The 22,558-nt window shown below is 43.4% G+C and overlaps 2 protein-coding genes and 1 non-coding gene across 6 annotated transcripts; 2 read left to right on the top strand and 1 right to left on the bottom strand.

The window, feature by feature from the left end:
• The first annotated feature begins 2,165 nt into the window (after nucleotides 1-2,165).
• Nucleotides 2,166-10,347, top strand: LOC101156509 (cAMP-regulated phosphoprotein 21). 3 transcript variants are annotated; one of them, XM_011481205.3, is made up of 20 exons: nucleotides 2,166-2,305; nucleotides 5,352-5,497; nucleotides 5,652-5,778; nucleotides 5,851-5,889; nucleotides 5,987-6,052; nucleotides 6,131-6,224; nucleotides 6,321-6,459; nucleotides 6,710-6,847; nucleotides 6,930-7,029; nucleotides 7,111-7,206; nucleotides 7,279-7,301; nucleotides 7,393-7,449; nucleotides 7,750-7,934; nucleotides 8,371-8,508; nucleotides 8,587-8,705; nucleotides 8,774-8,848; nucleotides 8,923-9,072; nucleotides 9,199-9,301; nucleotides 9,677-9,783; nucleotides 9,908-10,347. In XM_011481205.3, the coding sequence occupies exons 3-20, from the start codon at nucleotides 5,653-5,655 to the stop codon at nucleotides 10,067-10,069; spliced, it is 1,917 nt and encodes a 638-aa protein (XP_011479507.1). In that variant the 5' UTR covers nucleotides 2,166-2,305; nucleotides 5,352-5,497; nucleotide 5,652; the 3' UTR covers nucleotides 10,070-10,347. The 3 variants fall into 3 exon arrangements, with proteins under 3 accessions (XP_011479507.1, XP_023815860.1, XP_020562969.1); XM_023960092.1 differs by having other exon boundaries at nucleotides 2,168-2,305; nucleotides 9,905-10,347; XM_020707310.2 differs by lacking the exon at nucleotides 2,166-2,305 and adding an exon at nucleotides 2,392-2,410 and having other exon boundaries at nucleotides 9,905-10,347.
• Nucleotides 9,344-9,443, top strand: mir128 (microRNA 128). Its single transcript, NR_107146.1, has one exon. It is a non-coding gene; the product is annotated as a microRNA 128 (primary transcript).
• Nucleotides 10,348-11,416: 1,069 nt separating the features above from the next.
• Nucleotides 11,417-21,403, bottom strand: cyhr1 (cysteine and histidine rich 1). Of its 2 annotated transcripts, XM_011481203.3 has the most exons (7): nucleotides 20,902-21,041; nucleotides 20,322-20,613; nucleotides 19,108-19,202; nucleotides 16,813-16,956; nucleotides 15,740-15,951; nucleotides 15,451-15,629; nucleotides 12,870-13,082 (listed from the first exon to the last, which is right to left on the bottom strand). In XM_011481203.3, exons 2-7 carry the CDS (start codon nucleotides 20,607-20,609, stop codon nucleotides 12,870-12,872), a joined length of 1,131 nt encoding a protein of 376 aa, XP_011479505.1. In that variant the 5' UTR covers nucleotides 20,610-20,613; nucleotides 20,902-21,041. The 2 variants fall into 2 exon arrangements, with proteins under 2 accessions (XP_023815859.1, XP_011479505.1); XM_023960091.1 differs by having other exon boundaries at nucleotides 11,417-13,082; nucleotides 20,322-21,403.
• Between the last annotated feature and the right edge of the window lie 1,155 nt (nucleotides 21,404-22,558).

The following is a 22,558-nucleotide window of genomic DNA, read 5'->3' as shown; positions in this document are numbered from 1 at the left end:
TAGTCTGAGAACCAAAACCTTTTGTAGTCCAAAACTCTGTTGCAATGTTAGGAAAAGTTCTTCATATGGCTAAACGTATTGGTTTTCTTTCTCCTGACTTCGTCTAAAATGTCCAACATGTGTGACTTTGAATTATATGAACAAATGTTGGTATTCCCTAAAATAAAGTAATCTAAAAATGTCATTTATGAGAAATTTTAAAAACATGTACAGTAAGAAAAAAAAATATTTCCCCTTTTCTACTTTTTTTTTAAATGTTTGTTTAAATTTTTAACTAAATGCAATTTTTAAATTATATGTTTTCATTATAAAGGGGTTGACAAATCCAAATCCTTTGTAAATGTGTATACCTGATTGGTTCCACACCTTTTCTTAATTAGGTAAAAAAGACCTGTATGTCAAAACAAAGTAAACCAAACGGACCTCCAAAGCTTGACGTCATGCTGAGATTCCAAAAATTCTGAAAGGTTGTCTGGATGGAGAAGTTTAAAAATATATTTCTAAAGGTTTGATTTTCTGTTGAAGCATTCTAGGAGTTATTCACAAGAACCAAAAACATGGAACAGTTATTTATGGTCCTTCCCAGGAGTGGCTGGCATACTAACAATACCCCACAAGGGCAATATGAAGCAAATAATCTAAGAGGTCACGAAAAACTCCACAACCTACAAGAGCAGCAGGCCTCATTCATTCCCCCAAAATGTTCTATATAGCAGACGGAAAGACAGACACTAACGCTGGGTGAATACATCATTAAGGAGGTCTTTTGTGATAAAATATCTCAACAACTACAAAGACTTTTCCAGTAAAATACTGCAGGTGTCCAAGGCATTACATCATGTATGAAGGTAGCATTATTTCAGAGAAGGGTGGTGGTAGTGTGATAGTATGGGGCTGTTTTGCTACTTTTTAAGATGGAGGGTTTGTACGTAGAACCATGAATTGTGGCATTATTTCAGAAAAAGTTAATTTTCCTCACTTATAGCCTCTAGCTTTGGGTCTCAGACAAACAGTTAAGATCATCCATACAGTTGGCTGTAGGCTGGGTGGTTCTTGGAGATTGTGTGTGAAGGCCAACTACTAAGGAAATTGGAGTAGAGGTTTTCTCCACATAAGAAAAGCCAGTTGAGATAGTTTGTCACCTGGATTATAGTGAGGGGTTATAAGATGGAGGTTAGGGGAAGGACTGGGCAGAGACTATGTCTCTCAGTTGTTTTGGTAACCAGAAGAACTAGAGGAGGTCGGGAAGAAGAAGGAACTCTGGCTTTACTCAGACTGCTGACTCCCTGCTACTTGAATCCCACAAAAAGTAGATGACAGATGAATGAATGGTGTTTAGCTGAGCTATTAATATCTACATGTTTTATTTTCAGTGTGAATAACATAAAAACAGAAGGAATAGATATTTTGTTTTTGCATTTCTATAATAATAAGTAGATTGCCCCCCTTCTTTTGTACCCTTATCTCCCACCTACCATCCCACTGTCTTCTTCTCTCTTCTCTTTTCTATCTGTTCCAACAAGAAACATATCCAAACATGTTGTTTCTCTTTTGGCTTTTCCCATCAGGGGTCGCCACAGCGAATGAGTCGCATGGTAAACTTGGCAATGTTTTACGCCGGATGCCCTTCCTGACGCAACCTTCTCAAACCGGACTTGGAACCGGCAGAGGCAGAGAGGGGAACAGGGAGCAGCCTGGAGTCGAACCCGGGTTTCACGGACGGAAGGCGCCGCAAACCAGCACGAGCTAAACCAGCTCCCTAAACATATTTAATATAAATAAAGTCTGGCCTCCAATACAAAGGGGTTTATACAAATATACTCCTTGTGGGTCCGTAGATTCATATCCCCTGATTGTAACTTTAAAATCTGCCCAAAACAAGAAGAGGCTTTCAGTCCTAATCTGTTTGCTCAACCACTGGACAGGACAAGTAAAATAAACAAACAAACAAACATTTTTGCGCTTCTACAACAGCCTAATTGACTTAATGTTTTGTTGTTTTTTTAAGGAAAACTGAATTTGTTGATTTTTTTTTTCCCCCGAGAGATGGTTCAAATAAACGTCCGAATTGAGTTGAAATGAAGCCACACACTGTTAGAAGCAAGTAGGCCGGCGCCCTCGCGCGCATTTCCTCGCGCGCGACAGTTGAGCGCTGTGGCCCCGCCTCCTCTTGCTTCGACAGCGGCGAGCAAAAGGCTGAGAGGGAGCTCGGGACCTTTCAGTTTACAGGCGCGGAGGAGGCAACTGCAGGCCGTCCGTCCGTCGGTAGGATCCAGCAGCCGAAGAAGAAGAAGCCTTCTCTCCGGTAAGCTAACGGCTCGTAACAGCCACGCGGGTCTGGTTCCACGTCGACTTTTCAGTTTCGTCTGTGCATTTTTAACCTCCTCTGACCGCACGTGAGCACTTTCAGGTAAATTGTTGTGAAAGTCACATCGCTTAGATTTAAGGTAGTGATCGGCATCCCACCCATCAGCCGCATTTCTCCTGCCAGTTATGAACGATACGAGCTGTTTCCGTTTGTTTATTTATTATTATTTTAATTTAATTTAGCGCTTTTCTGTGCTATTTTGGCCAATTTAAGAAGAAGAAAAACGTTTAAAGGCACTCGGGTCCATCCGCTCCTCCGCTCTGCTCTCGCCGTTGACAGGGCGATGAAGTCCCGGAGCAGGAGGTCCGCTCACTCCGCGGTTTCTCTGTAAAAATAGTCCGGCGTGTCACTGCCCTCCCCCCAGATAGCATCTCCATCCCCGAGCGGGCGGGATGCTGCGGGAGTGAGGCCACCTGTTCCAGAGATCAGTTTATTTAATAGGAAATAAAAAAATAAAAAATCACAAAACAGCAGGATCAAAGATGGCAAAATGATGACAACAAAAGATGTTAAAGAAATCAGAAATTTGACACAAAATATGTCAAATAGGATGGCAATGAATTGAAATCCCCATAGACACCAAACATCACTATGATTTACAGGAAAGAAGTAATAGTCCCTTAAATGAAGCCTAAGCTGCTCATCTGGTTTCATAATCAACCCAAAACTTGTCACCGATGTAGGAGGCTGGCAGTTTTAGTGTGAAATTCTCTCCTTGCTTCTACTTGTTTGCGTGTCAGCTCTAGACTCAGTATTTCCCCCCTATAGTTCAGCTGCAAAGCAATGCAGCTGTCAAAACCAAAACCACAAGTCACCTTGGCGATAAGACGTGCTGTGGCTGTCCAGGTGCTGGTGGCAGGACATTATAACCTAAATCTCACACGTGCAGCCCTACTTTCTCATCCACCTTTTTTTTCTGATGAAGGGGTGATGGGGGGGGGGGGGGGAGTGAAGATGCTGCAGCAAAGGAATCAAGTTTAAGTGGTCCAGCAAGATGTGTTAAAGAAACAACCAAACATTTCAGTTCAGTTAAAGCATTCTGTAGGCATGATGAGGGGGGGGGGGGTGTTTGAAGGTCTGATTTCATATCAAAACTCCATTTTGTAGCTTTAAATTGGATGCATTTGCTGTCATTTACAGGCTCCTGCCATAGCTTTTCCCAACAAGCATTTTTGCAGAAAGGGATGATGGGAAATCTCTTTTACCTTCAGCCCCCTTAGAGACAAAACACAAACGGCAGCTTCTGTAAGTGGAGGCTCTAATGATTTCTAGTTTAAGGGGTTTTGTGGAGATTGAGGGCCACATATTAAAAAAAAAAGAAAAGCAAAGAGGGAGGATGCTCTCCGGGGAAGATGAGAAGTGCAGAGTGTGGCAAAAATGCACACAATGTGTGACTGTTTTTCTAAGTTCTGACTGGCTCGGTTAATCTGACAGTGGCCATCTGAGGTAGCTTTTGGACCTCTTCCTTCTGGCCTGGCTGTGTCAGCGCGGCCAACCTGGCAGCTTCTGGCTGCAGAAGAAAGGTGTCCTGGTGAGTAAGTGGCTCCGAAGGCTGGAGGCTTCGCCGAGAGCAGCAGATGGATGATGATGTAGCGAGTACTGGTGCTCTCTGCCTCTCGCCACCATCCGTCACACGCTAATGATCATGTCACACCTTCTCCCCGGGCGGCTCGCCACTTCTGCAGCGCTCAGCTCAAAAACCTGGTAGCCGCGCTCGAATCCGCTTTCCACGGAAAAAACAAACCGAGAAGCTCTTTGAGTCGGAAGCTCCACCAGCGCTGCCAAGAGTCATCTCTCCACAGTTCTTCCCTTTCTTGTTGTTACACAACCTTCAGGCGTAGCTCAACCCCAGCATCTGTGATTGTGATAATTGTAGGAGTTGACCTTACGCCACCTGCTTGTCTCATCTGTAAGGGTCAAAGGTCAGAGTCAGGCTCTCCGTTTTTGGCTGTAAGAAACTCAGCAACAGCACAAACGTCCCCTGGAGTGTTCATGCATTCTGATCTATACCGTTGCCGTCGTCTTTCATCGATTTATCTATGATCTAGTAAAAAACAGAAAATAAATATACAGAACATAAAAACGGGCAAAACTATTTGTGCTTGTTTGTCTAAATAAGGTTCAAATGTTAGTTATTTGTCAAATGTTGACATACATGCATTATATGTGATCATATTTGTTCAATATAATTTTCTTCCTTAATTTATCCTTTTCTTTTGCATTTCCAAAAGAGAAAGTGGCAACAATCAATAGTCATCATAATGATTTGCTACACAATATGATTCTATTTTCATAAATTAGCATATTCTTTTTATATTGAATTTATTTAGACCAACAGATAGACTATGTTTTCTGTTTTTTTAGGTGATGGGTGTATATTTAGTTTCATTAGGATGCCTGTGGGAAGTAAACGCTAGAACATGTCTTTTTTTTTTCTCCTCCTGAAACTGCTGGCATCTCCTGGTGGATGTTAAATAACCGTGTTATGGGAATCGCCATCCTCAAAGCTCGTTATTCCGTCCCTGGTGTTCCAGGCTTAAATGCCCCCCTAAGCTGTGTGTTGCTGCAGAATTCCTCCCCACTGAACTCATTTGGCCCTTTGGAAAAGATGCTGGAATGCCCCTTCCCCTTCTGTGTGTCTTCATGTGTGTATCCCCTTAGTATCAGCAGTAGTCTCACCACGGGGAGCGCGCAGACTTAGTTAGACATTCTGGGAATATCAGCGCCTCCCGGATTGGATGCTGCTGTCCTCGACAGCTGCCGTTTCTAAGAAAAGCTTAAGGACACGCTCAAACACACGCACATAGCAGACATGCGTTCACATCAAACGCGCGCGCGCATGCAAACGCGCAGGCAAATTTCGCATCCAAGCCCAGAGGCACGCTAGCAGCTACATGAGGGGGCGGGTGTTTTCGTGGTCAGCTGGAGAGCGTTTCATGAGCTCCTCTAATGCGCGGCTTTTCCCTCTCTTGTCTGCAATCAGGTGACTGGAGTTTGTGCAGAAAGGCACAGCAGCCCCCAAAAAAGGGGGGCCGAGACGATAATTGCCTTTCTAGCTGCCCCACGGGGAACATGGAATATTTGACCTCATCTTTCTTCACCTGCGAGCCTCTCCAGTGAATTATTCCTGTAAGTAGGAAAAAAGAAACCATGCAAACAAAAATATGCTTATGCAAATATCACACTCTAGGGTATTTTTGGGGAGAAAATGCATTCAAATAAATGTTTGGTTTTGCGTAAATATGCTGATGTAACGGGATGGTCTGTTACGTGTTTTCAACAGGATGATGGACGCCGCTGCAGATACCGCGGATGTCCTCATAGAGGCCGCCGTACGGTGCCCCTCCCCTCCATCATGCAGCCAGAGGACCGAAGAGGAGTGCCACAATATAGAACAGCTTGAAAAGGAGGTACGTTGAAGACACCTCCACCTCCCCCTTCCACCACTAACTAGGTGATAATAAATTCTGCTCTGCCTACAGAGACACTGTACCAAGGTTAAACCAAAGAAAAAAATCAAGGTAAGCTGAAAAAACCTGCATCTTGTTTTTTATTTCTACAGAAATATTGATTTTTTTTTTCATCTCCATGAATTCCTAATATGACTCTTGTTTTTAGCCCAGAGGAAAGTTATCACGAAGTTTAGCTGTCTGCGAGGAGACCCCCACCTTTGAAGAAACCGTGGTAACGATCTCCTCCTCCTCCTTTGTTTTTTTGATGGAATTTTCCTCATGGCAACATTTAGTTTTCCTTCTATTTCAGGGAGGTCCAGACGCAAACGCATCTAGCTGCCGTGATGAAGCAACTTCCTGCAAGGAAGAAGAGCAAGATCCAAAGGAGGACTCGCCATCCAAAGGTGGGAATTTGGGGAGGACAAAGCGGTTCGCCTTCCAGGTGTTTCTGTGTCTTTCATGTGTGGTGAAACATTTTGTTGTGGCCGTTTCTCCATCAGTGTCCAGTGAAGAGTACACAGACTCCACCGGCATAAATCTGCAGCAGTTCATCGTGGACAGCCTGAACAGCAACCCAAGAGACCGCTTGATGCTGCTCAAACTGGAGCAGGATATGAGGGACTTCATAGGCAGTGATAGGTGGGAGTGTTTGAGCGCCACATCAAAGAAAATCTCTTCATCTTTTTAGCAGCTTTTCATTTATTTTAACATCCATTGATGATTACTAATCAATGTATTGATCTAGTCATGCCAGTGTGGGGGTGTTTAAGTCACCAGAAATGACTTTTATCTGCCTGTTTTATCATTTTCTATGTCTTTTGACATCGTAATTGTCTTTTGTTTGTCAGTCTGACCTCCTTATTTCTTTTTTGTCCTGTTTCTGTCTCAGCCCCTTTAAGAAGTTCGCTCCCATGTCTCCTTACCACCGCATGCTGGTCCACAGGGTGGCGGCCTACTTTGGCATGGAGCACAATGTGGACCACACAGGCAAGTCTGTCATCATCAACACCACGAGCCGGACACGCACGTAAGCTCCTGTCATGTTCCTCCATGACTCTTTCGCTGCACCTCCACACCAGCTCATGTCTTCTTGTGTTTCCACACTAAAGACCGGAGCGGCGTTTTCTGGAGATGGTGCACAAGGGTAAGAGCGAAGAGATCCAGCAGTGGAAGACGATTCTGAAGAGAGACAACAGTTTGGAGGACCAGGTCGGCCTGTCCATCCCCTTAAGGAGCGCCCAATCACGTCCAGCGACTGACCTGATCTGTCCTCTGCTCTCCCCTGAACAGAGCCGCTGCCACCTTTTACGGGACAGGCAAAGCAAGTCGATGGAAGAAAGGGAGGAGGAGTACCAAAGAGCACGGGAAAGAATCTTCAACAAAGAGGTGAGAGGGCAAAAAGGACAAAGCCAGCATAAAAAACCCAGAGGGTTCTAATTCACTTCTCTGCTTCCACAGGAGTGCACTCGAGCAGAAACCAGGTAAGTTTGCCTGCACGGCATTTTCTTATTTGCTCAGCAGCTTATTATATTTAGATGAGAACATTAATATACATCTGTGTCCTGTGCGCAGGGACACGGAGGAATACAACCCGTACGCTGAGACCCAGAGGAGAAGGCAGCTCTTCAGGTGGAGCTCTGTCTGCACTCACGCAGTCATTTATCATCTCAATCTGGTCAGTTTAGCTGGCGCAGAGCCTCTCCCAGCCTGCAGAGGAAGTGGAAAACAGAGCCCACATTTTCTTTTGTCAGGGTTGAGGTCTCTGGCAAAGTCTACAGATGATATCTGTAAATTAAAGCAGCATAGATGCTTTGAGATATGGAATATGAGCAGATGTTTGAGCTATTTTGATCCACCGTTCAGGCAAACTGAACTCCTCTTGAGCGCCAATAAAGATGGAGGATTTTTTTCTTTTCTTGCGGCTCACAGAGGGAGCCGCAACAGCTCAGGCTCCAGCTGGACGGGCAGCAGCAGGCAGAGCAGCATGGAGACTGACTGTCACTATAGCAACGACCCCCGACCTTGGAGCAGCACAGACTCTGACTCCTCCTACCAGTGGACGAATCCGGGGCCCAAACCCCACCAGCCTGCCAGCCACAACTGGGACGCACGAGGTGCACTTCTTCTTTTTTTTTGTTCGAAAAACTTTTGACATGAGGCCGGGGAAGTTGTGCCGTCACGGGGAGACGCCTCCTCCTCACCTGTGTGTGGAAACGATCACCGCACTTTGAAAGATTGGCGTTTATAAAGCACCAGCTCTCGATTCGGTCGCATCTCATTAACAAAGAAGCAGTGCTAGTTCTGGTGTGAGCGCTGAACTCATGAATTTTCACACCATAGCTGTAAATTTTCACACAACACCTCCAGTCTTCACATATTCAGAGGAAAAAAGAAACCATAACCCTGAAGGGTGATGTGCAGTGATTTTGATCTTATTTTTGGATTAAACGATGTTTAAAATTTTTTTTCTTTCAGATTAAATAGAGTTCTGTCTCTTGCCACCTCTTTTCTCACTTTTCCTCTTCTCATCTCCGCTCCTCTTCCTCTCAGGCTCCATCTCTCTTTACATGCTGCCGTCCACATGCTCCCAGCCTTCTCTTCCCGTCGCAGAGGAGCCCGCCCCGAATCCCGTCTACATGGGGGAGACGGAGATCCCCCCAGGAAGCATATTAGTGAACCCCCGCACTGGTACATGTTACCCTCACACAAGCTCCAGTTTTCTGCAGTGACATACACATTCATCACACTCAGCCTTTTACTTCTCAGGACATCCTTTCCTCAACCCCGATGGAACCCCCGCTGTCTACATCCCTGCAGACAATCAGCAGCCAATCAAAAGCCAGACTCCGCTGCAAAGCTGCCCCCCTCAGCCGCTTCAGCAGCAGGTAGCGCTCGCCGAGCTTTTTCCCCAGCATGCCGATCTGTTCAACGCCTCCATCTGTGTCTCTCTCAGGTGCTTCAGTGCTCGTCTGTGTCTTACACAGCCCCTCAGATGGTAACCGTCGTTCCATCGCAGCCCTACTCTACCGTACGTATCGTCTAACGTCAGCTCCGCCTTTACAGGTGTGTGCGCACGCTGACCTCTGCGTCTCTCACCTGCAGATTGAAGACCTCTCCTCGCAGTTCGCTCACGTGACGATGGGCTGTCAGTCTACTGCAGAGCCTGCTCCTCTCTATCCTCCCAGTCACGGCTTCACCTATGCACATCCAACTCTCCCCAACCCCCACAGCTACTGTCAGCCTCCACCTCAAGTAAAGACAAAATTCCCCTTTCTGTTTCCCAATCAATCTTTTATAAAAGTTTGAAAACAGAATCTTTGCCTATTATAATAAATAACCCTGAATGTTGATTATAACAAAACCATCATTCTGCTGTAGGTGCCTGGTTATTATTACAGCCAGAACGCTCTGTCAGCTCAGTATGGATGCAGCTCGCCCGGCCAGCATGGTCTCACCCAAGCGGCAGCAGCCCCTCCAGCAGGTACTTTGGAACGCCAGCATGCTCTGCGTTTGTGTGCGAGGGAAGGCGCTGTGGCAGTAGAGGAGGGGGCCGTTACACTGTCAGAGATGTACTCTGAGGGTCTCACAGTGAACCGGTCTCTTTTCCTGCTGCTTCTGTTCGTCACAGAGGACTTTCAATCCGCTCGTGTCATCTTTGACAGCTTTTTCAAATGAGCTCCGATTAGAGGACTGAATTAATCAGAAAGTGTGTGTGTGTGTGTGTGTGTGTTGGGGGGGGGGGTTATTTCTTAAACAAAGGTTTTCTAGAAAAGTGAAAGAAAAGCAACAAATCAACTTTCAGTTATTCATAAATAATCTGATCAAATGTGTTAATTTCTCATCTTCATGTTCATAGGAAGCTTCACTCCTGCTCTGAAGATGCAGCCGTCTCCCGGCAACCAGCCTCAGACTGTGCTGGGGACCTATGCACCAGTTGGCCCCCACCAGTGTAGCATTGCCCAGGTAAACACACAATTCCCCCCCTTAATCTCCAACCCGCCTGTCCTCAAGAGAAAACAGAGTTTAGGAAATGCTTGTTAGGGCAAATTCTCTGCAGCAGCTTTCATCTTTTTCCTCCCCCCAGCAGGGAGGCGTTCCAGTGCCCTTTCCTCACAGTAAAGTTGCGACCGGAGGAGCAGGCGATGTGGCATACTGCTGCGTCGTGGCTCCGCCCCCTCATCACAGCAGCGGCTGCCTCCCTCCTGGCTGTCCCAGCCTCGGCGCTCCGGTTTGGACCTCGCAGTACTGAAGAGAGTTTCTCCAGCTCCTGCACTGATGCACATCCCCCCCCCTTCCATCCATCCTCACCTTCATCAAACTTCCTCATCCCCCTTATAGCGCCCCTCGGGCCCTCGCTCACAGCGATATATGCTCCACCATACCAAAGCTGAGTAGTATACATCAGATTTACTGTACTGAATGCATAATTTATATACACAAATGGAGTTTTATATTATTAAATTATATATTGTGTTTTAAAAAAAAAAAAACAGTGTGAAGAAAATAAAGTGCTGTGGCTTGACTTGACAAGGATTCTGCTTCCCTTCACCCTCTGGTTTGCACTTTAATTTCAGATTCACACCTAAAAACATGATGCTATTACTTTGATGGGAAAGTAACTGCAGCAAAAAAAACAAATCTTGGAGTTCAGTTTAGTCACAAAACTCATCTTTAGGACATTAGCGCCCTCTACTGTTCAGAAAAAGTCATTACATAGAATTAATGCCCTATTTTTTATTTTAAAATCTTTTCAGTTCTTAACTCGTGCTATCCTATGGGGTCCAGATGACCCCACCCTTACATTGACGTGTTCTCCCTACCATGACAAAGGTGGATAAAGGTGGAAAGATTTCATGTAATCCATGGACACCAGTGAAGATCACAAATCATTGAAGAAAAAAGGTTTAGCGCACTGTCTAGTGGGGTCTAGATGACCCAACTCCCAATGGTAACCCTTGTGCTATCCTAGGCACTTTAACATTGTGAGTTGGGTCATCTAGGATAGCACAAGGGTAACATGCTACTAATCTTAATCCTAACACTAAGAAAACATGTAATTTGGTAGAAACTGGCAATTCTGCATAGTTTTTTTTTTGTTGGGTTACACTAAGCACACCCGAGTCAAATTTACTTTAACTTTTAAAAACCTAAATGACATATTTGACATAATTTGCATCAAAAATTCCTTTCTGATCAGAAAGTGGAGATAATGGCATCTTAATGTTAAAACAAAACTGAAATCATATCTATCTTTGAATATGGTTTACATTTTCTGCTTAATATTTACTAAAACAGATTTGATTCTAAAGAAATAATTGTAAGATTTCTTACAGACACTTTTCCTTCAGCTAACCTTTCACACCCCCAGCAAAACACCCCCCTACATACATTCACCCCCCCCAAACCGGAGCATTGCTCTGTATTTTCATTTTGCACCCAAAATGATTCATAGTCTTCCCATCAAACTCAATGAAACGTTTCCCGCCGCCCACGCAAGCCTTTCAAATTAAATTTAGGTCTTCATAACCGCAGCACTGGATAAAGAACGCACAGAGCGTGCTCGACACACAAGAAGCGGAGCGGCGGCAGCAGCGGCGGAGGTTCCATGTTCTTTAATCAAAGGCACATGTACAGCCATCGTGAGATGAGTGAGCAAGTGAGTCCACTGGCGTAACGACGAAGCATTAAAACACAGAAATACAGGAAAGAGAGGTCAGGAGGAGAGAAAGCTCTGTCTGCCTAACAGTAGGATCTATTTAAGTAACCTCACCGTGTTTCTGTTCAAACACTAATGTGTCCATGGTAAGGTACCCCTCTACCCCTACCAATACCATTCCCTGACTGACATCTCTGCACTCGCAACTAAAAATATTTTTCTTTCGGAGGGCCATCAGAGCGCTGAAGAAATCCAGATCAGCAATGAGACTGTGAAGTTGGGGAAAAGTTTTACTTGCTGGCTAAAGTCCCCCCCTTTATTAAAATACTATGTTCGTTTTTTGGTTACTCTCTGTTAATCGGATGAAACCCAATTGCAAGAAGGAAGCAAAAACGTTGAAAACAAGAGGATTGGATAAAAACAACCCCCCCCAATGTTCTGAAGGGATTGAGCCCAAACTAAAAGAAAACTTTATGGGGCAAATAATTGCTTTTTCAGGAAAAACTAATAAACACGTGGGTTAAATGATAACAGGACTGTTGGGGGTTAAAATGAAAAAGATTGTTGGGTAAAAAATAAATAAATGAATGAATAAAGCAAATGAGATAGTTTGGAGGCGTTCTACTAAAAAAATATACACACACACCAACCACACTGTAAAACCCAACTAAGATGAGCAAATCTCACAGATACTTAATAAAATAAAGTTAGTTTAGGAAGAAGCTGCAGACCTGAAATGCACATGCACCTTCTGTTCTTCGGAGTAAAAATGAAAAAAACAAAAGGAAGGTTGACGGATGCTTTTTAGTCATAACCGGGGGGGAGCTGAGGCGTCCAGTGAGAATTAGGGGGTGGGGGGCCCACATGTGCATGCCCTGCTAGTCCAGTCATACACCCAAAGAACGGTTGTGTAGAGTCCTTCACATTATTGTGCATCTTTGGAATGTGTCGACAAAAAGCCGAGCCGGGGTCCCACTTCAGACGCTCACGAGCACACACAGACGTGCACAACAGAAAACCCTGCTCTGGTTGGTCTGTGCTACCTTTGGCTGGGAGTGTCAGAGGTGAAAGGTCAGGCACAAAACCACAGATGAGTGCCGACCCATCCGCCAACCCCCATCCTGCACCTGCCTCGCCTCTCCATCCAGCTAAGCCCTACCCATCTCATCTCCATAGCAACTCACAGCTTTCCCGAGCAAGGGGTGTCATAATCTGTATAAGGAGGTATGTGTAATTAGTGCTGTGTGTGTGTGTGTGTGTGTGTGTGTAGAGGTATTAATGGTTCAGTGGTGTCTCTCTTTAATCATTACGTCTGCTCTTTGACCCTCGCCGGCGATCACCACCTTTCCTTCACTTTTTCATCTTCTGCCTCTTTTCCTCTTTACTTTTTTCTTTATTTTTGAACTTGGAAAATGAACAGGCGCAGGTTGATGTTTTTGGCGGCCAGCAGTTTGTTGCACTCCACAGAGTCAGAGATGGGCAGGGGGACGTAGTCCGTCTCGTTGGTGTCGTTGCTGAAGGAGTGGTGGTAGATGACCGGTTTGATCCGCACGTCGTCGTACGGACCCTTCAGCAGCAGGAAGGAGCACTCCAGCGCAGAATTCACCTGCACACATGCATCAGCATGGACACATTCAGTCCCACAGACTCCAGCCAACCAAAGACACCGGGTCCTTGACTTACAACAGTCCAACAGGGATGGCCTATTTCTGAGCATTATTTTCAGTGTGATTTGTGCTTTTTTACTCTTCTTTCGTCTTGATTGGCTGTAAAACACCATCAATCTCTTCCGTGCCTCCTCTACACAAAGTTTTCCAAATCTACATACATCTCTGATCGCAATCAGATCTTTCTTTTATTTGATAATATTGGACTTATTTTTCTACGAAGGTTTGAACTTTAAGAGTTTAAACAAGAGTGTGCATCTACAAACTGTAATTGCAGGTTATTTTTAGAACATAACGCCTGCGATAAACGAGGGAAAACTGTATTATAATTTTGTTGAACCATTATTTGTTCTACTACTACTACGGTCTACTGGTTTGCCAGTGATGCTGCTGTTTTTTTCACATCAAAATGGAGTAAGTGAGTGACAGCGTGTCTCTTTCTGCTCTTTTTTGTTTTATATTTATATTTTTGGTTATGTTTTTTCAGTTATTTTAACACTTTCATGACAGGAATGTTCTTTGGTGCAGCAGCTGCTATTGTTAAATGCTCCAAAAATAAAGTTTGATTGATTTTGAATTCAAAATATTTATAAAAATGTTGTTGGTTAGAACAGAGATTACAACACAAATGTAAAGCAAGTCAAGCGTATTGATCGTAATTTTCTAAAACACAAGGAGTCCACCTTCTTAAAAACAGACACATGGAACCTTTGAGTGTTTTTTTATTTAAGTCACTCCCTCAAAAATGTCCTTATTATAAATTAAAACCATAAAACATATTTCTGAGACCAGGCCAAGATGTACGTTTCAGTGTAAAGTTGGGCTTTTTGAAGAATGACAACATTTGGTTCTCCAAATGACATTTTGGTCTCCAAATACGAAAATGGAAAGTGGGCGGAACTTATTATGGACACAATTATAAATCTATGAATGTACAAAGTATTTGCAGTGACGTACAAATACAGTACATATTTAAGCTTGATGTTGCAGTTTTTTTGTGTTCAATGTTTTGTACAGGTTCACTGTTGACCCTTAAGTGGCAGTTGTGATTGTTCATCTCTCCTAAACTGGAGGGTTAAGGAAGCAGGTTAGGGGAATGAGTGGATAGGAACACGTTTCTTTTTGCATTTGTGAGAAAATTACATTTCTTGAAGTGCCAGACATTCATAAAACCAAACCTGTGAGGAGAACTCTCCTCTACTGCTCCCCAGGACCATCATCAGTCCTGCCTCTCTTAAGGGAAAGGCTATTTTAGGGCCTGTGTCAGAACTAAGACCATTTCTCAAGGTGCTAAAAATGGTCTCAGGAGAAGAATGGGGCAGAAGGAAGGATGGGTCCATCTTATCTTTCTCTCTCAGGGAGGAGAAGGTAGAGCACGGGCTGCTACTCGTTTCTCTCTGTGTCAGGTGACGATGAAGAGTGTAAAAAAAAATACCTGAACATGACAGGAGACAATACGATGGAGCTTGAATTACACAAAAAGCTAATTTTTCTTGCTTTTTTCCCCATTTCAGTCTTTGTTTTTAGCTTTTTTTTGCTGTCCTTTCCTACTTGTCCTTATATTTTCCAGCCAAGTGAAAAAGGTTTGAAGGCAAAGAAACAATATATTCCCATGAAACGTCATGATTTCTGAAGGAAGGTTTTCTGTAGACTCCTAAACCTTTCAAAATGACCAAAACATTGTGAGATGTGTTTAAAGGATTCAGTTTTCATTTTAATCAATCCCAGTGAATTTGAAGAACCTTTTTTTGTTTCAAATTTGACAAAGTTACCTAAACAATGGGCCTGCAACCTTTAACGCTAAAAGAGCCGTTTGGTCCACTAAATCCAGCGAGAGCTGGATTTAACCTTTTATAAAAATACCCTTCATTTATGTTGATTTGGCCATTAAGCTGTTCATTTAAAAAATGTACAGTCATTGAAATATAAAAGTGAGGACACAATATTTTTCTATAAATAACAAATTTGACTTCTTCATTTTGACAGCAGCAAATAAAAATTCCTCTCAAAATAAGGTACTGATCCTCCTGCTGCAGCAGATTTATTTAAAAAATGCAAAAAACCAAATCAAACATGGGATTTTCTATTGTTATGACGACAACTAAATGCTTTTGTGCAGCGTAGATCAAAATACATGTTTAACTTAAGTAACTAATTTCATATTTATTCAAACTGTTCGCATTTTCCTTAAAGCCAAACAGCCACAATGAAGGGAAAAGCTCTGGAGCCTCAGGTTGCAGACCTGAACTGAAATACTGCAGACGTGGAAACCTCGAGGCAGATCCAGGAAGGGAGGAGTGAGTGTACCTTGCTCTTCAGGATGAGCTGGAAAGAGAGGGTGCGTTTGCAGGACAGGTTGGGGTTGCGTTCGGAATCGTTAACTCGGGCCTTCAGCACCCATGTCTGGTTGAGAACGGTGAAACGCGGCGTCTCGTAGTACAGACGAGTAATGAAGTCATCAGTGCGGTACGGCCTGAACTGCACCTCTAAATGGACACACAACAGACAAAGCAGAGAATAAATAAAATAAAATAAAAAACACTCAAAATAAAAGAAGTGGAGTGCTAAATGGTGACGCTCTTTCGTTTCTTTATACCTGTAAATCCGATTTTCTCATAGCAAAGGAGGCCGAAGATGCTGTTGTAGAGCTGTGTGTCTCTGCGGTGGCTCTGGTCCATTTCTCCCAGAATTCCCATCAGCTCAGTACCCGTCTTAGTCGGATGAGAACATTCGCTTTCGTGTGCTGGCAACTCATGAAACGGACCCTGCCACGGACAGCCAATGCGCTTGTACTTGCACTGAGTCACCCTGGTAACACAAAAAAGAGGAGGAAATCAGAGAAATACTTAATAAAATACTTTATAAAGATAGTTTGGGACAAAAGTCTAAAAAGTAATATCAGTATACGTCAACCAAGTCATGTGCTAAAAGAAGTTCTGTCAGCCTCACACAGATTCATATCAGCTACAGTGAGAAAAGCTTTTAATTAAAACGTGAGAAAATTACAATCTGAAATGTATCATTTAGCTGCTGCAGTGAAGCAAAGCGTAACTAAACCCACATCTATGTAATTTGCTCTTTTCACATTCCTACAGGACTCGCGGCTAAAACACCTGTAATTACCAGCATCCCCACTACCTCCTCTTAAGACACCCGTAACATTTTCTGCCTAACCAGACACACACAAAAAAAAAAACACCTAGTGTCTGCCATGACTGCTGTCATAGCAACACCGGCAAGGCCCGCTCTCTTAAGAGAGGTCACTTGTTGCTATGGAAACAACCCCAATGGATTTCACACAAGGCTCGAGCATCACATATGACTAATTCACGGCCTGTAATCACATTTAGCGGGCGTTTTTTCTTCCCTCGGAGGCGGCTGATCACATGCTCCCTCGTAACTCCCAAATTAACTTCATGTGGTGCCGTCGAGTTTGACCCCCCCCCTTCATGTGTGGGTTTTCTCTACAGGCACACAATATGGTAATCACATGATATGTGGTGGTTTGTATTCTGCTTCCTTGTGGTTGTTCATTAGAAAGTTTTTTTTAAACTTTTAAATTTTATGGAAAGTGTTTGCAACTATTTTTGGGTTTTTCTTTTCTCACTTCCAGCATCTCACAGAAAAAGCATTTTTTTTTTTATGTTTTTTCGAAAGTGTGTGGTAAACCTGTCTTGGCATTCCTCCTTCTGGTGTCTCTCCAGGCTGGAGCGCGGGAACTGTTTTAAGCAGAAGGTGCAATCTGTGGGAAGCTCACTGACAGCCTTCTCCACCGCCAGGTTCCTGCAGCACAGGTTCTTACTGATCTCGCATCTACACAAACACACAGAACCGTAAGTCACAGCAGTTAATTATGGACAACATTCAGAGGAGATCTCGTGAAATGTCATCTGTAGGTGGTGCTACAACTTAAATGTGAGCATATGCCAGGAACTAAGAAAAAGGTTCAAAAGAAAAAAGCAAACCGATATTTGTCACATTGTCACAAAGGCCTCGTCAAATAACTGTAGAGGAGCAAAAAAGTCATCGATTCTCCAAGTTGTAGTATTAAAAAAGATGAGACAAGTCTGTAATGTTCATTATAGATGCACTTAAACTGGGAGAAAATGTAAACAAATAATCCAGGGAATCCCCTTTTCTGATTTTAAGTATTATTTGCATATTTGTGCACAAAATAAGTATTTATCTCCAGGAAATTATTTAAACTTCTGCCCTTCACAGATTTGTTTCTTCTTTAAGAATATCTTCTGTCTTCCACTCGTTACCTGTCTTAATTTTACTAGTTTGAACTTTTTTTCTGTAAAAAAACAAAAACCCGTAACCCTTGTGCTATCCTAGGCACTTTACCATTGGGAGTTGGGTCATCTAGACCCACTAGACAGTGCTCTGAACCTTTTTTCTTCAATGATTTGTGATCTTCACTGGTGTCCATGGATTACATGAAATCTTTCCACCTTTATCCACCTTTGTCATGGTAGGAAGAATATGTCAATACAAGGGGGGGGTCATCTAAGATAGCACAAGGGTTAAACAATCAGATTGCAACCTCACCACCCACACTGGGACCAAAGAGCTGTCTAAGGACACCATAGACAAAATCGTTCGTCTGAAAAAGGCTGGGATGAACCGGTCTACAACAAGTAAGCAGCTTGGTGAGAAGAGATTTCCTGTTGGAACAAATATTAGAAAATGGAAGAAGATCTCACCTGGTGGGAACATGTAATCTTGAGGACAATCAGGAACTACGCAGTCAACTTGAGAGCTTTGACCACAGTTACAAAGGCTACTTTGGTAACACACTACATTCTAGAGGAATTCAATTCTGCAGAGCTCCAAAGGTTCCCCTGCTTTAACCAGAATATGTCCAGACCCGTCTAGAGACCATCTAAATGGAGAATGTCAAGATGCTATTCTTTGGTATAAATGCCACTTGCTGTGTTTGTAGGGAGAAGAATGCTGAGTTACATCCCTAGAACTCCAGACTGTGTTAAGCATGGGGGCAGAAGTATCAGAGTTTGGAGCTGCTTTTCTGTTAAGGACACAGGACGACTATATACGTATATGTATGTAATGTAATATTGTGGACTGAAACTTCCTTCCTTCCATCCGTGAGAGCACTGAGGATGAAAGAGGTCTGGATCTTCCTACATGTAAATGATCCCAAACGCATCATCTGAGCAACAAAGGAGTGGCTACGTAAAGAGAATTTCAAGGTTCTCATCTGAAGTGGTCTATCCAGTCTCAGGATCTCAATCTTAACGAGAATCTGTGAAGGAAGTTAAAAGCCTCTGTTGCCCAGCAACAGCCCCACAACATCACAGTTATTGAGAACATCCACATGGAAGAATAAAATGGCAGCTACAATGTGAGGAAACCTGGTAAAAACCCACAGGAAACATATGACATCTGTCATTGATAACCAGAGAGGCATTACAAAGAATTGCAGTTAAGCTTTGTTAATGACCAAATACTTATTTTCTGCACCATTATACAAAGAAATTCTTTAGAAAATCAAACAATGCTTTGACTTTTGTTTTCCATTCCGTCTCTCACAGCTGAGATGTATCCATGATGAACATTACAGAACTCTTTCGTCTTTTTAAGAGGGACAACTTGGAAGAGATGCTTCTGAGCCTTTTTTAAAACCATAAAGATAAATAACATAAAATGTTATCACCTATGACTTTTTATTTCAAAATCCATTCAAAATTTTACCAAGAAAAATGAAATATTTCACAAAAACAAATATTTAATGTGGAAAGATGTCAATTGCAGCATAGCATTCCACACCTACATTCCATTTTTCCTCATCCACCCCAAAACATATATTGAGCAAGACTGAAATTACTCTATTTGTTAAGCATGGACTATGTTGCTTACTTTGCATTTTGTGCTCACTTTTTTATCACTTTGAAGCTTTACTGTCCCTGTTGGTTTTTTTTTACTACAAAGAACTTGGTCTACCTGCAGTTTGGACACGTGGCCTGTTCCTCCTTTAGACGGGAATCAGCCAGGAGGTGAATAAAACAGCCAGCACACATCAAGTGTCCATTGGTACACTGTATAAAAAAAGCCCATCAAAAGTGCTTTATTGAAAACTGTCGTTACTGAGACAGTTAAAGTGGAAAGAGTAGACGCTAATGTGCCAAAGCTTTATGTCATGAATCAGCTGGTAAACAATCAAATCCACAGAAATGAGTTCAGACTCCTAATATATTTTGAATTGTTTGCCATCATGTCTAAAACAAAAAACATTCAAATGATTGCACAATGATTCTAAGACAAAACATATAAAAGGTTCTATTTCAGGGGCACAAAAACAAAATTGTGCAAACTCATGTACTTAAAGTCCCACTCCGACCATCTTTTGATAGATTGTAAAAGTGTTCCGAGTGATCTTTCAATTACGATCATGCCGTTTTCAGCCAAAATTTTAAAAAAAAATGTGTTGTTTTCTAGGACACACTCTCTGCAAAGCGGCATTCACCTCCAAGTTGTGGGCGGGACTGTTAAAGTGGAGTCCTGCTAGCTTACAGCCCCTCACGCCCCCAACCTAACATAAAGGTCAAACAAAAATGGCGAGCAGTATTGGAGCTATCCAGCCGTACAGTTTTGAGCCAGAAGTCAGCCCAGACGTGAAGTATCAGCAAAACTAGCCGTTTACTTTCAAAACATGTGATGTAGTTTTATATTAATGCTTCGTGTGAATACTATTAACCTGTTCAAAGAATAACAGGGAGATATGTTATCAGTCTTCATGAGTGCTTATTCTTTTGGTTTTAAACATAGGAAAGAGTGTGGTGAATTGGTAAGTTTTTTTTAATATAAACGTTACGTCAGATTTCCACAGACTGTACTGACCGAATCCAGTTCAGGCTTTTTTCTACATTTTGGGCCTCTGGCTGATCCTGAGGGTGATCTAAGGGGAATCTTGTATACACATGAGTCAGCACAAGTGGCTCTAATTGACCTCTGAGTCTCAAGGGTCACATTTGAGTCACCTTTTTAAAACAGTTGGGTCAAATATCACTGAAAACAATTGTTTTGGCCAAACATTCAACAGGTTGCAGGTTGGGGTTTGGGCATAGGGGTGGTGTTCTGTTATGAGGTATTTGCTAATGTTTCGCTTGAGCTTAAATATATAGGTGGTGGGTGGGAGTGATTGTCGCCACGTTTACCTGATAAACAGACGCCTTGGGCAAGTCTAGGCACACGGTGCAGCACAGCACTGAGTACAGTCTCTCCTCCAGCTTTCCTGACTCTCCCTCCTGTATTCTCACCCTCTTCTTGGGTGGCGCGTCGGGGTCAGGCTCGGGCCCCTCTCGCCGTATCCCCACATCCTCTTGCATGGCTGCTACCCCGGCGACAGCCTCCACCGCTGCCCCCACGGCCCCGACCCCCAGGCCGGCCGAGGAGGAGCCAGGGGCGGCCGCAACGCCCACGTCCCTCTCTTCCAGTGAAGACATGGCGCTGAACGTGTAAAATGTTTGTTATGTACCTGCCTCGGCCAACCCAAAGTATTAGCCCGTTAGCTAGGGGCTAGCGTACAACCTGTCGAGCTAATGGTCAGCTGACAGCGGGCTAACGTAAGCTAGGCTAACGCGGCGGAAGCTGGTTGTTAGGAAGGAATGCGACTTACCGATGATGCAACCGAACACACACCAACTTGAATTTCATTTGATGTCTAATAATAAGTTCATTTCGCACTGTGCAATCATGACAAGATTTTCCCGGCGACTCGTTTTGTTGTTGACTTACACGGAGGCTAGCAGATATGCGGCTAGCACTGTTGACACAGACACGGCAGTCTTCTCCCGGTGCCCGAACAGAACAAAAACAACCCGGACTCGCTCAGCTGCGCTCGCCCCTCTCGATGCGGCTACTAGCAATGACAGCGGCTAACGACAATCAGCACCATCGGCTGCGCTCCCTACATCCCCGCTAGTAACGACGGACTATCCACGAGACTCACGGGACTTGTCGGTGATTAAAGCTAGAGACAGCTCTGTTGGGACTCGTTTCTCTGGCTACACAGCCATCTTTGTTTTTCTTTTCTTTCTGCTTTTCAGTCCGTCTCTCTCCCGACCCGACTCTGAACAGTTTTAGGGTCACTTCGAAGGTGTCCTCTAATAAAAGTATTCAAAAGTAAATCATATCCCTAGCTAGCCACAGAATGTTTTAAGCGCCAGTGACTAGTTGGATTAAGCTGTAGACTGGCTGACAGCAGATTGTTTTGTTGTGGAGGGGTGACTCGGGTATTTAAAGACCGTGAAGTGCGCATGCGTCGTGAGAGCCTGCAGGTCAGCGGATGGCACCACTTGACTAAAACCTGATATGCGACACATTTAGTTGAAGGCACGGGAACTGGGGTTGGACCACTGGATAACTAGCTTAGGAGACATTTGTCCTCTTTTTTCCCCCAAAAAAATGTGGAATGTTTTAAGAATTCTGGTACCCATCTCATGATGTACTATTTTTTCTTTTATTTTTATTGCATAATCTATTTTTCCAAGAATTAAAACTATTTGGAAAATGTTGTCTTCAATTGAAAAAAAAAGTCCTTATCGTCCTATTTACATTAATCTGACTGTTCTCTGAAGTTTGACTTTCGACACTTTGGGCACATTTGACCAATTTCACATGACATAAAACTCATTTATGGTTTTATTTTTATCAACTGACTGAATGATTGGCTTACAGACAACTAACTAAATGTGTTTAGATAGCTTTTTAGGCCTCCAAAAACCCTATGAGACAAATATTTTGGAGTTAGGTAATGTCAACTATTTAAATGACTGTTATTATTTGTTATGATTTATTTGAACTGTCCCCTACCCCATCCCTGGTGGGGGGAACCATGCCCTAGATTACATTTCTGTACATAGCACACGTTTTCCTCAACAAACCCATTTTTTCCTGCTTTTAAATGATGGTTTGAAATAAGTAACAAGTGGTTGGGGCTAGTCCTACACATTGTGCTCTGGTACGTTGATTGCACATTTATGACTCTTCTGCTTCAATCTCTAAATGCGGTTCAGCTAGTTTTAAATGGCCCCTGACGTGGTGTGTGTAGACACTCAGTTATAACAGAGGGATCAAGAGATGCCTTCCTCATTCTGCCACTTCCTATTGCTATTGATTCTTTGTTGCGCTATTAATGCCACAGTCCTGCGGTTTGAGAGCCACAAGTGCTGAGAGGGGTACAAAATGGATGGGCTTGGAGGAAGGGTCAATGTGCTTTGGGCAGGGAGGGGTCCTGTGTCAGCTGTCTGCAGTGGCAGGGACCGGATTAACCACTCTCAGTGGAACGAAAGATATACCTTATCTGGGCAGTGAGGGAAAAAAACTGAGCCAGAACCCCTTTAGAAATGCAGACAAAAGTGTATCCAGAACTTTTATTTGAGTTCATGTTGAC

The sequence above is a fragment of the Oryzias latipes genome, chromosome 11 (assembly GCF_002234675.1).
Source record: "Oryzias latipes chromosome 11, ASM223467v1".
Classification (NCBI taxonomy): domain Eukaryota; kingdom Metazoa; phylum Chordata; class Actinopteri; order Beloniformes; family Adrianichthyidae; genus Oryzias; species Oryzias latipes.
The sequence above is the reverse complement of the archived record's forward strand: the minus strand, read 5'-3'. Positions and strand labels throughout refer to the sequence as shown.

Coding starts and splice junctions, on each gene's coding strand:
- LOC101156509 (XM_023960092.1), top strand. CDS start 5,653: ATGATGGACGCCGCTGCAGATACCGCGGATGTCCTCATAGAGGCCGCC. Junction 8,509..8,586: donor ATTAGTGAACCCCCGCACTG/GTACATGTTACC, acceptor TTTACTTCTCAG/GACATCCTTTCCTCAACCCC. Junction 9,302..9,676: donor GGCAGCAGCCCCTCCAGCAG/GTACTTTGGAAC, acceptor TCATGTTCATAG/GAAGCTTCACTCCTGCTCTG.
- cyhr1 (XM_023960091.1), bottom strand. CDS start 20,609: ATGTCTTCACTGGAAGAGAGGGACGTGGGCGTTGCGGCCGCCCCTGGC. Junction 19,203..20,321: donor CCAAGGCGTCTGTTTATCAG/GTAAACGTGGCG, acceptor TTTTTTATACAG/TGTACCAATGGACACTTGAT. Junction 13,083..15,450: donor AGCTCATCCTGAAGAGCAAG/GTACACTCACTC, acceptor GCATGTGTGCAG/GTGAATTCTGCGCTGGAGTG.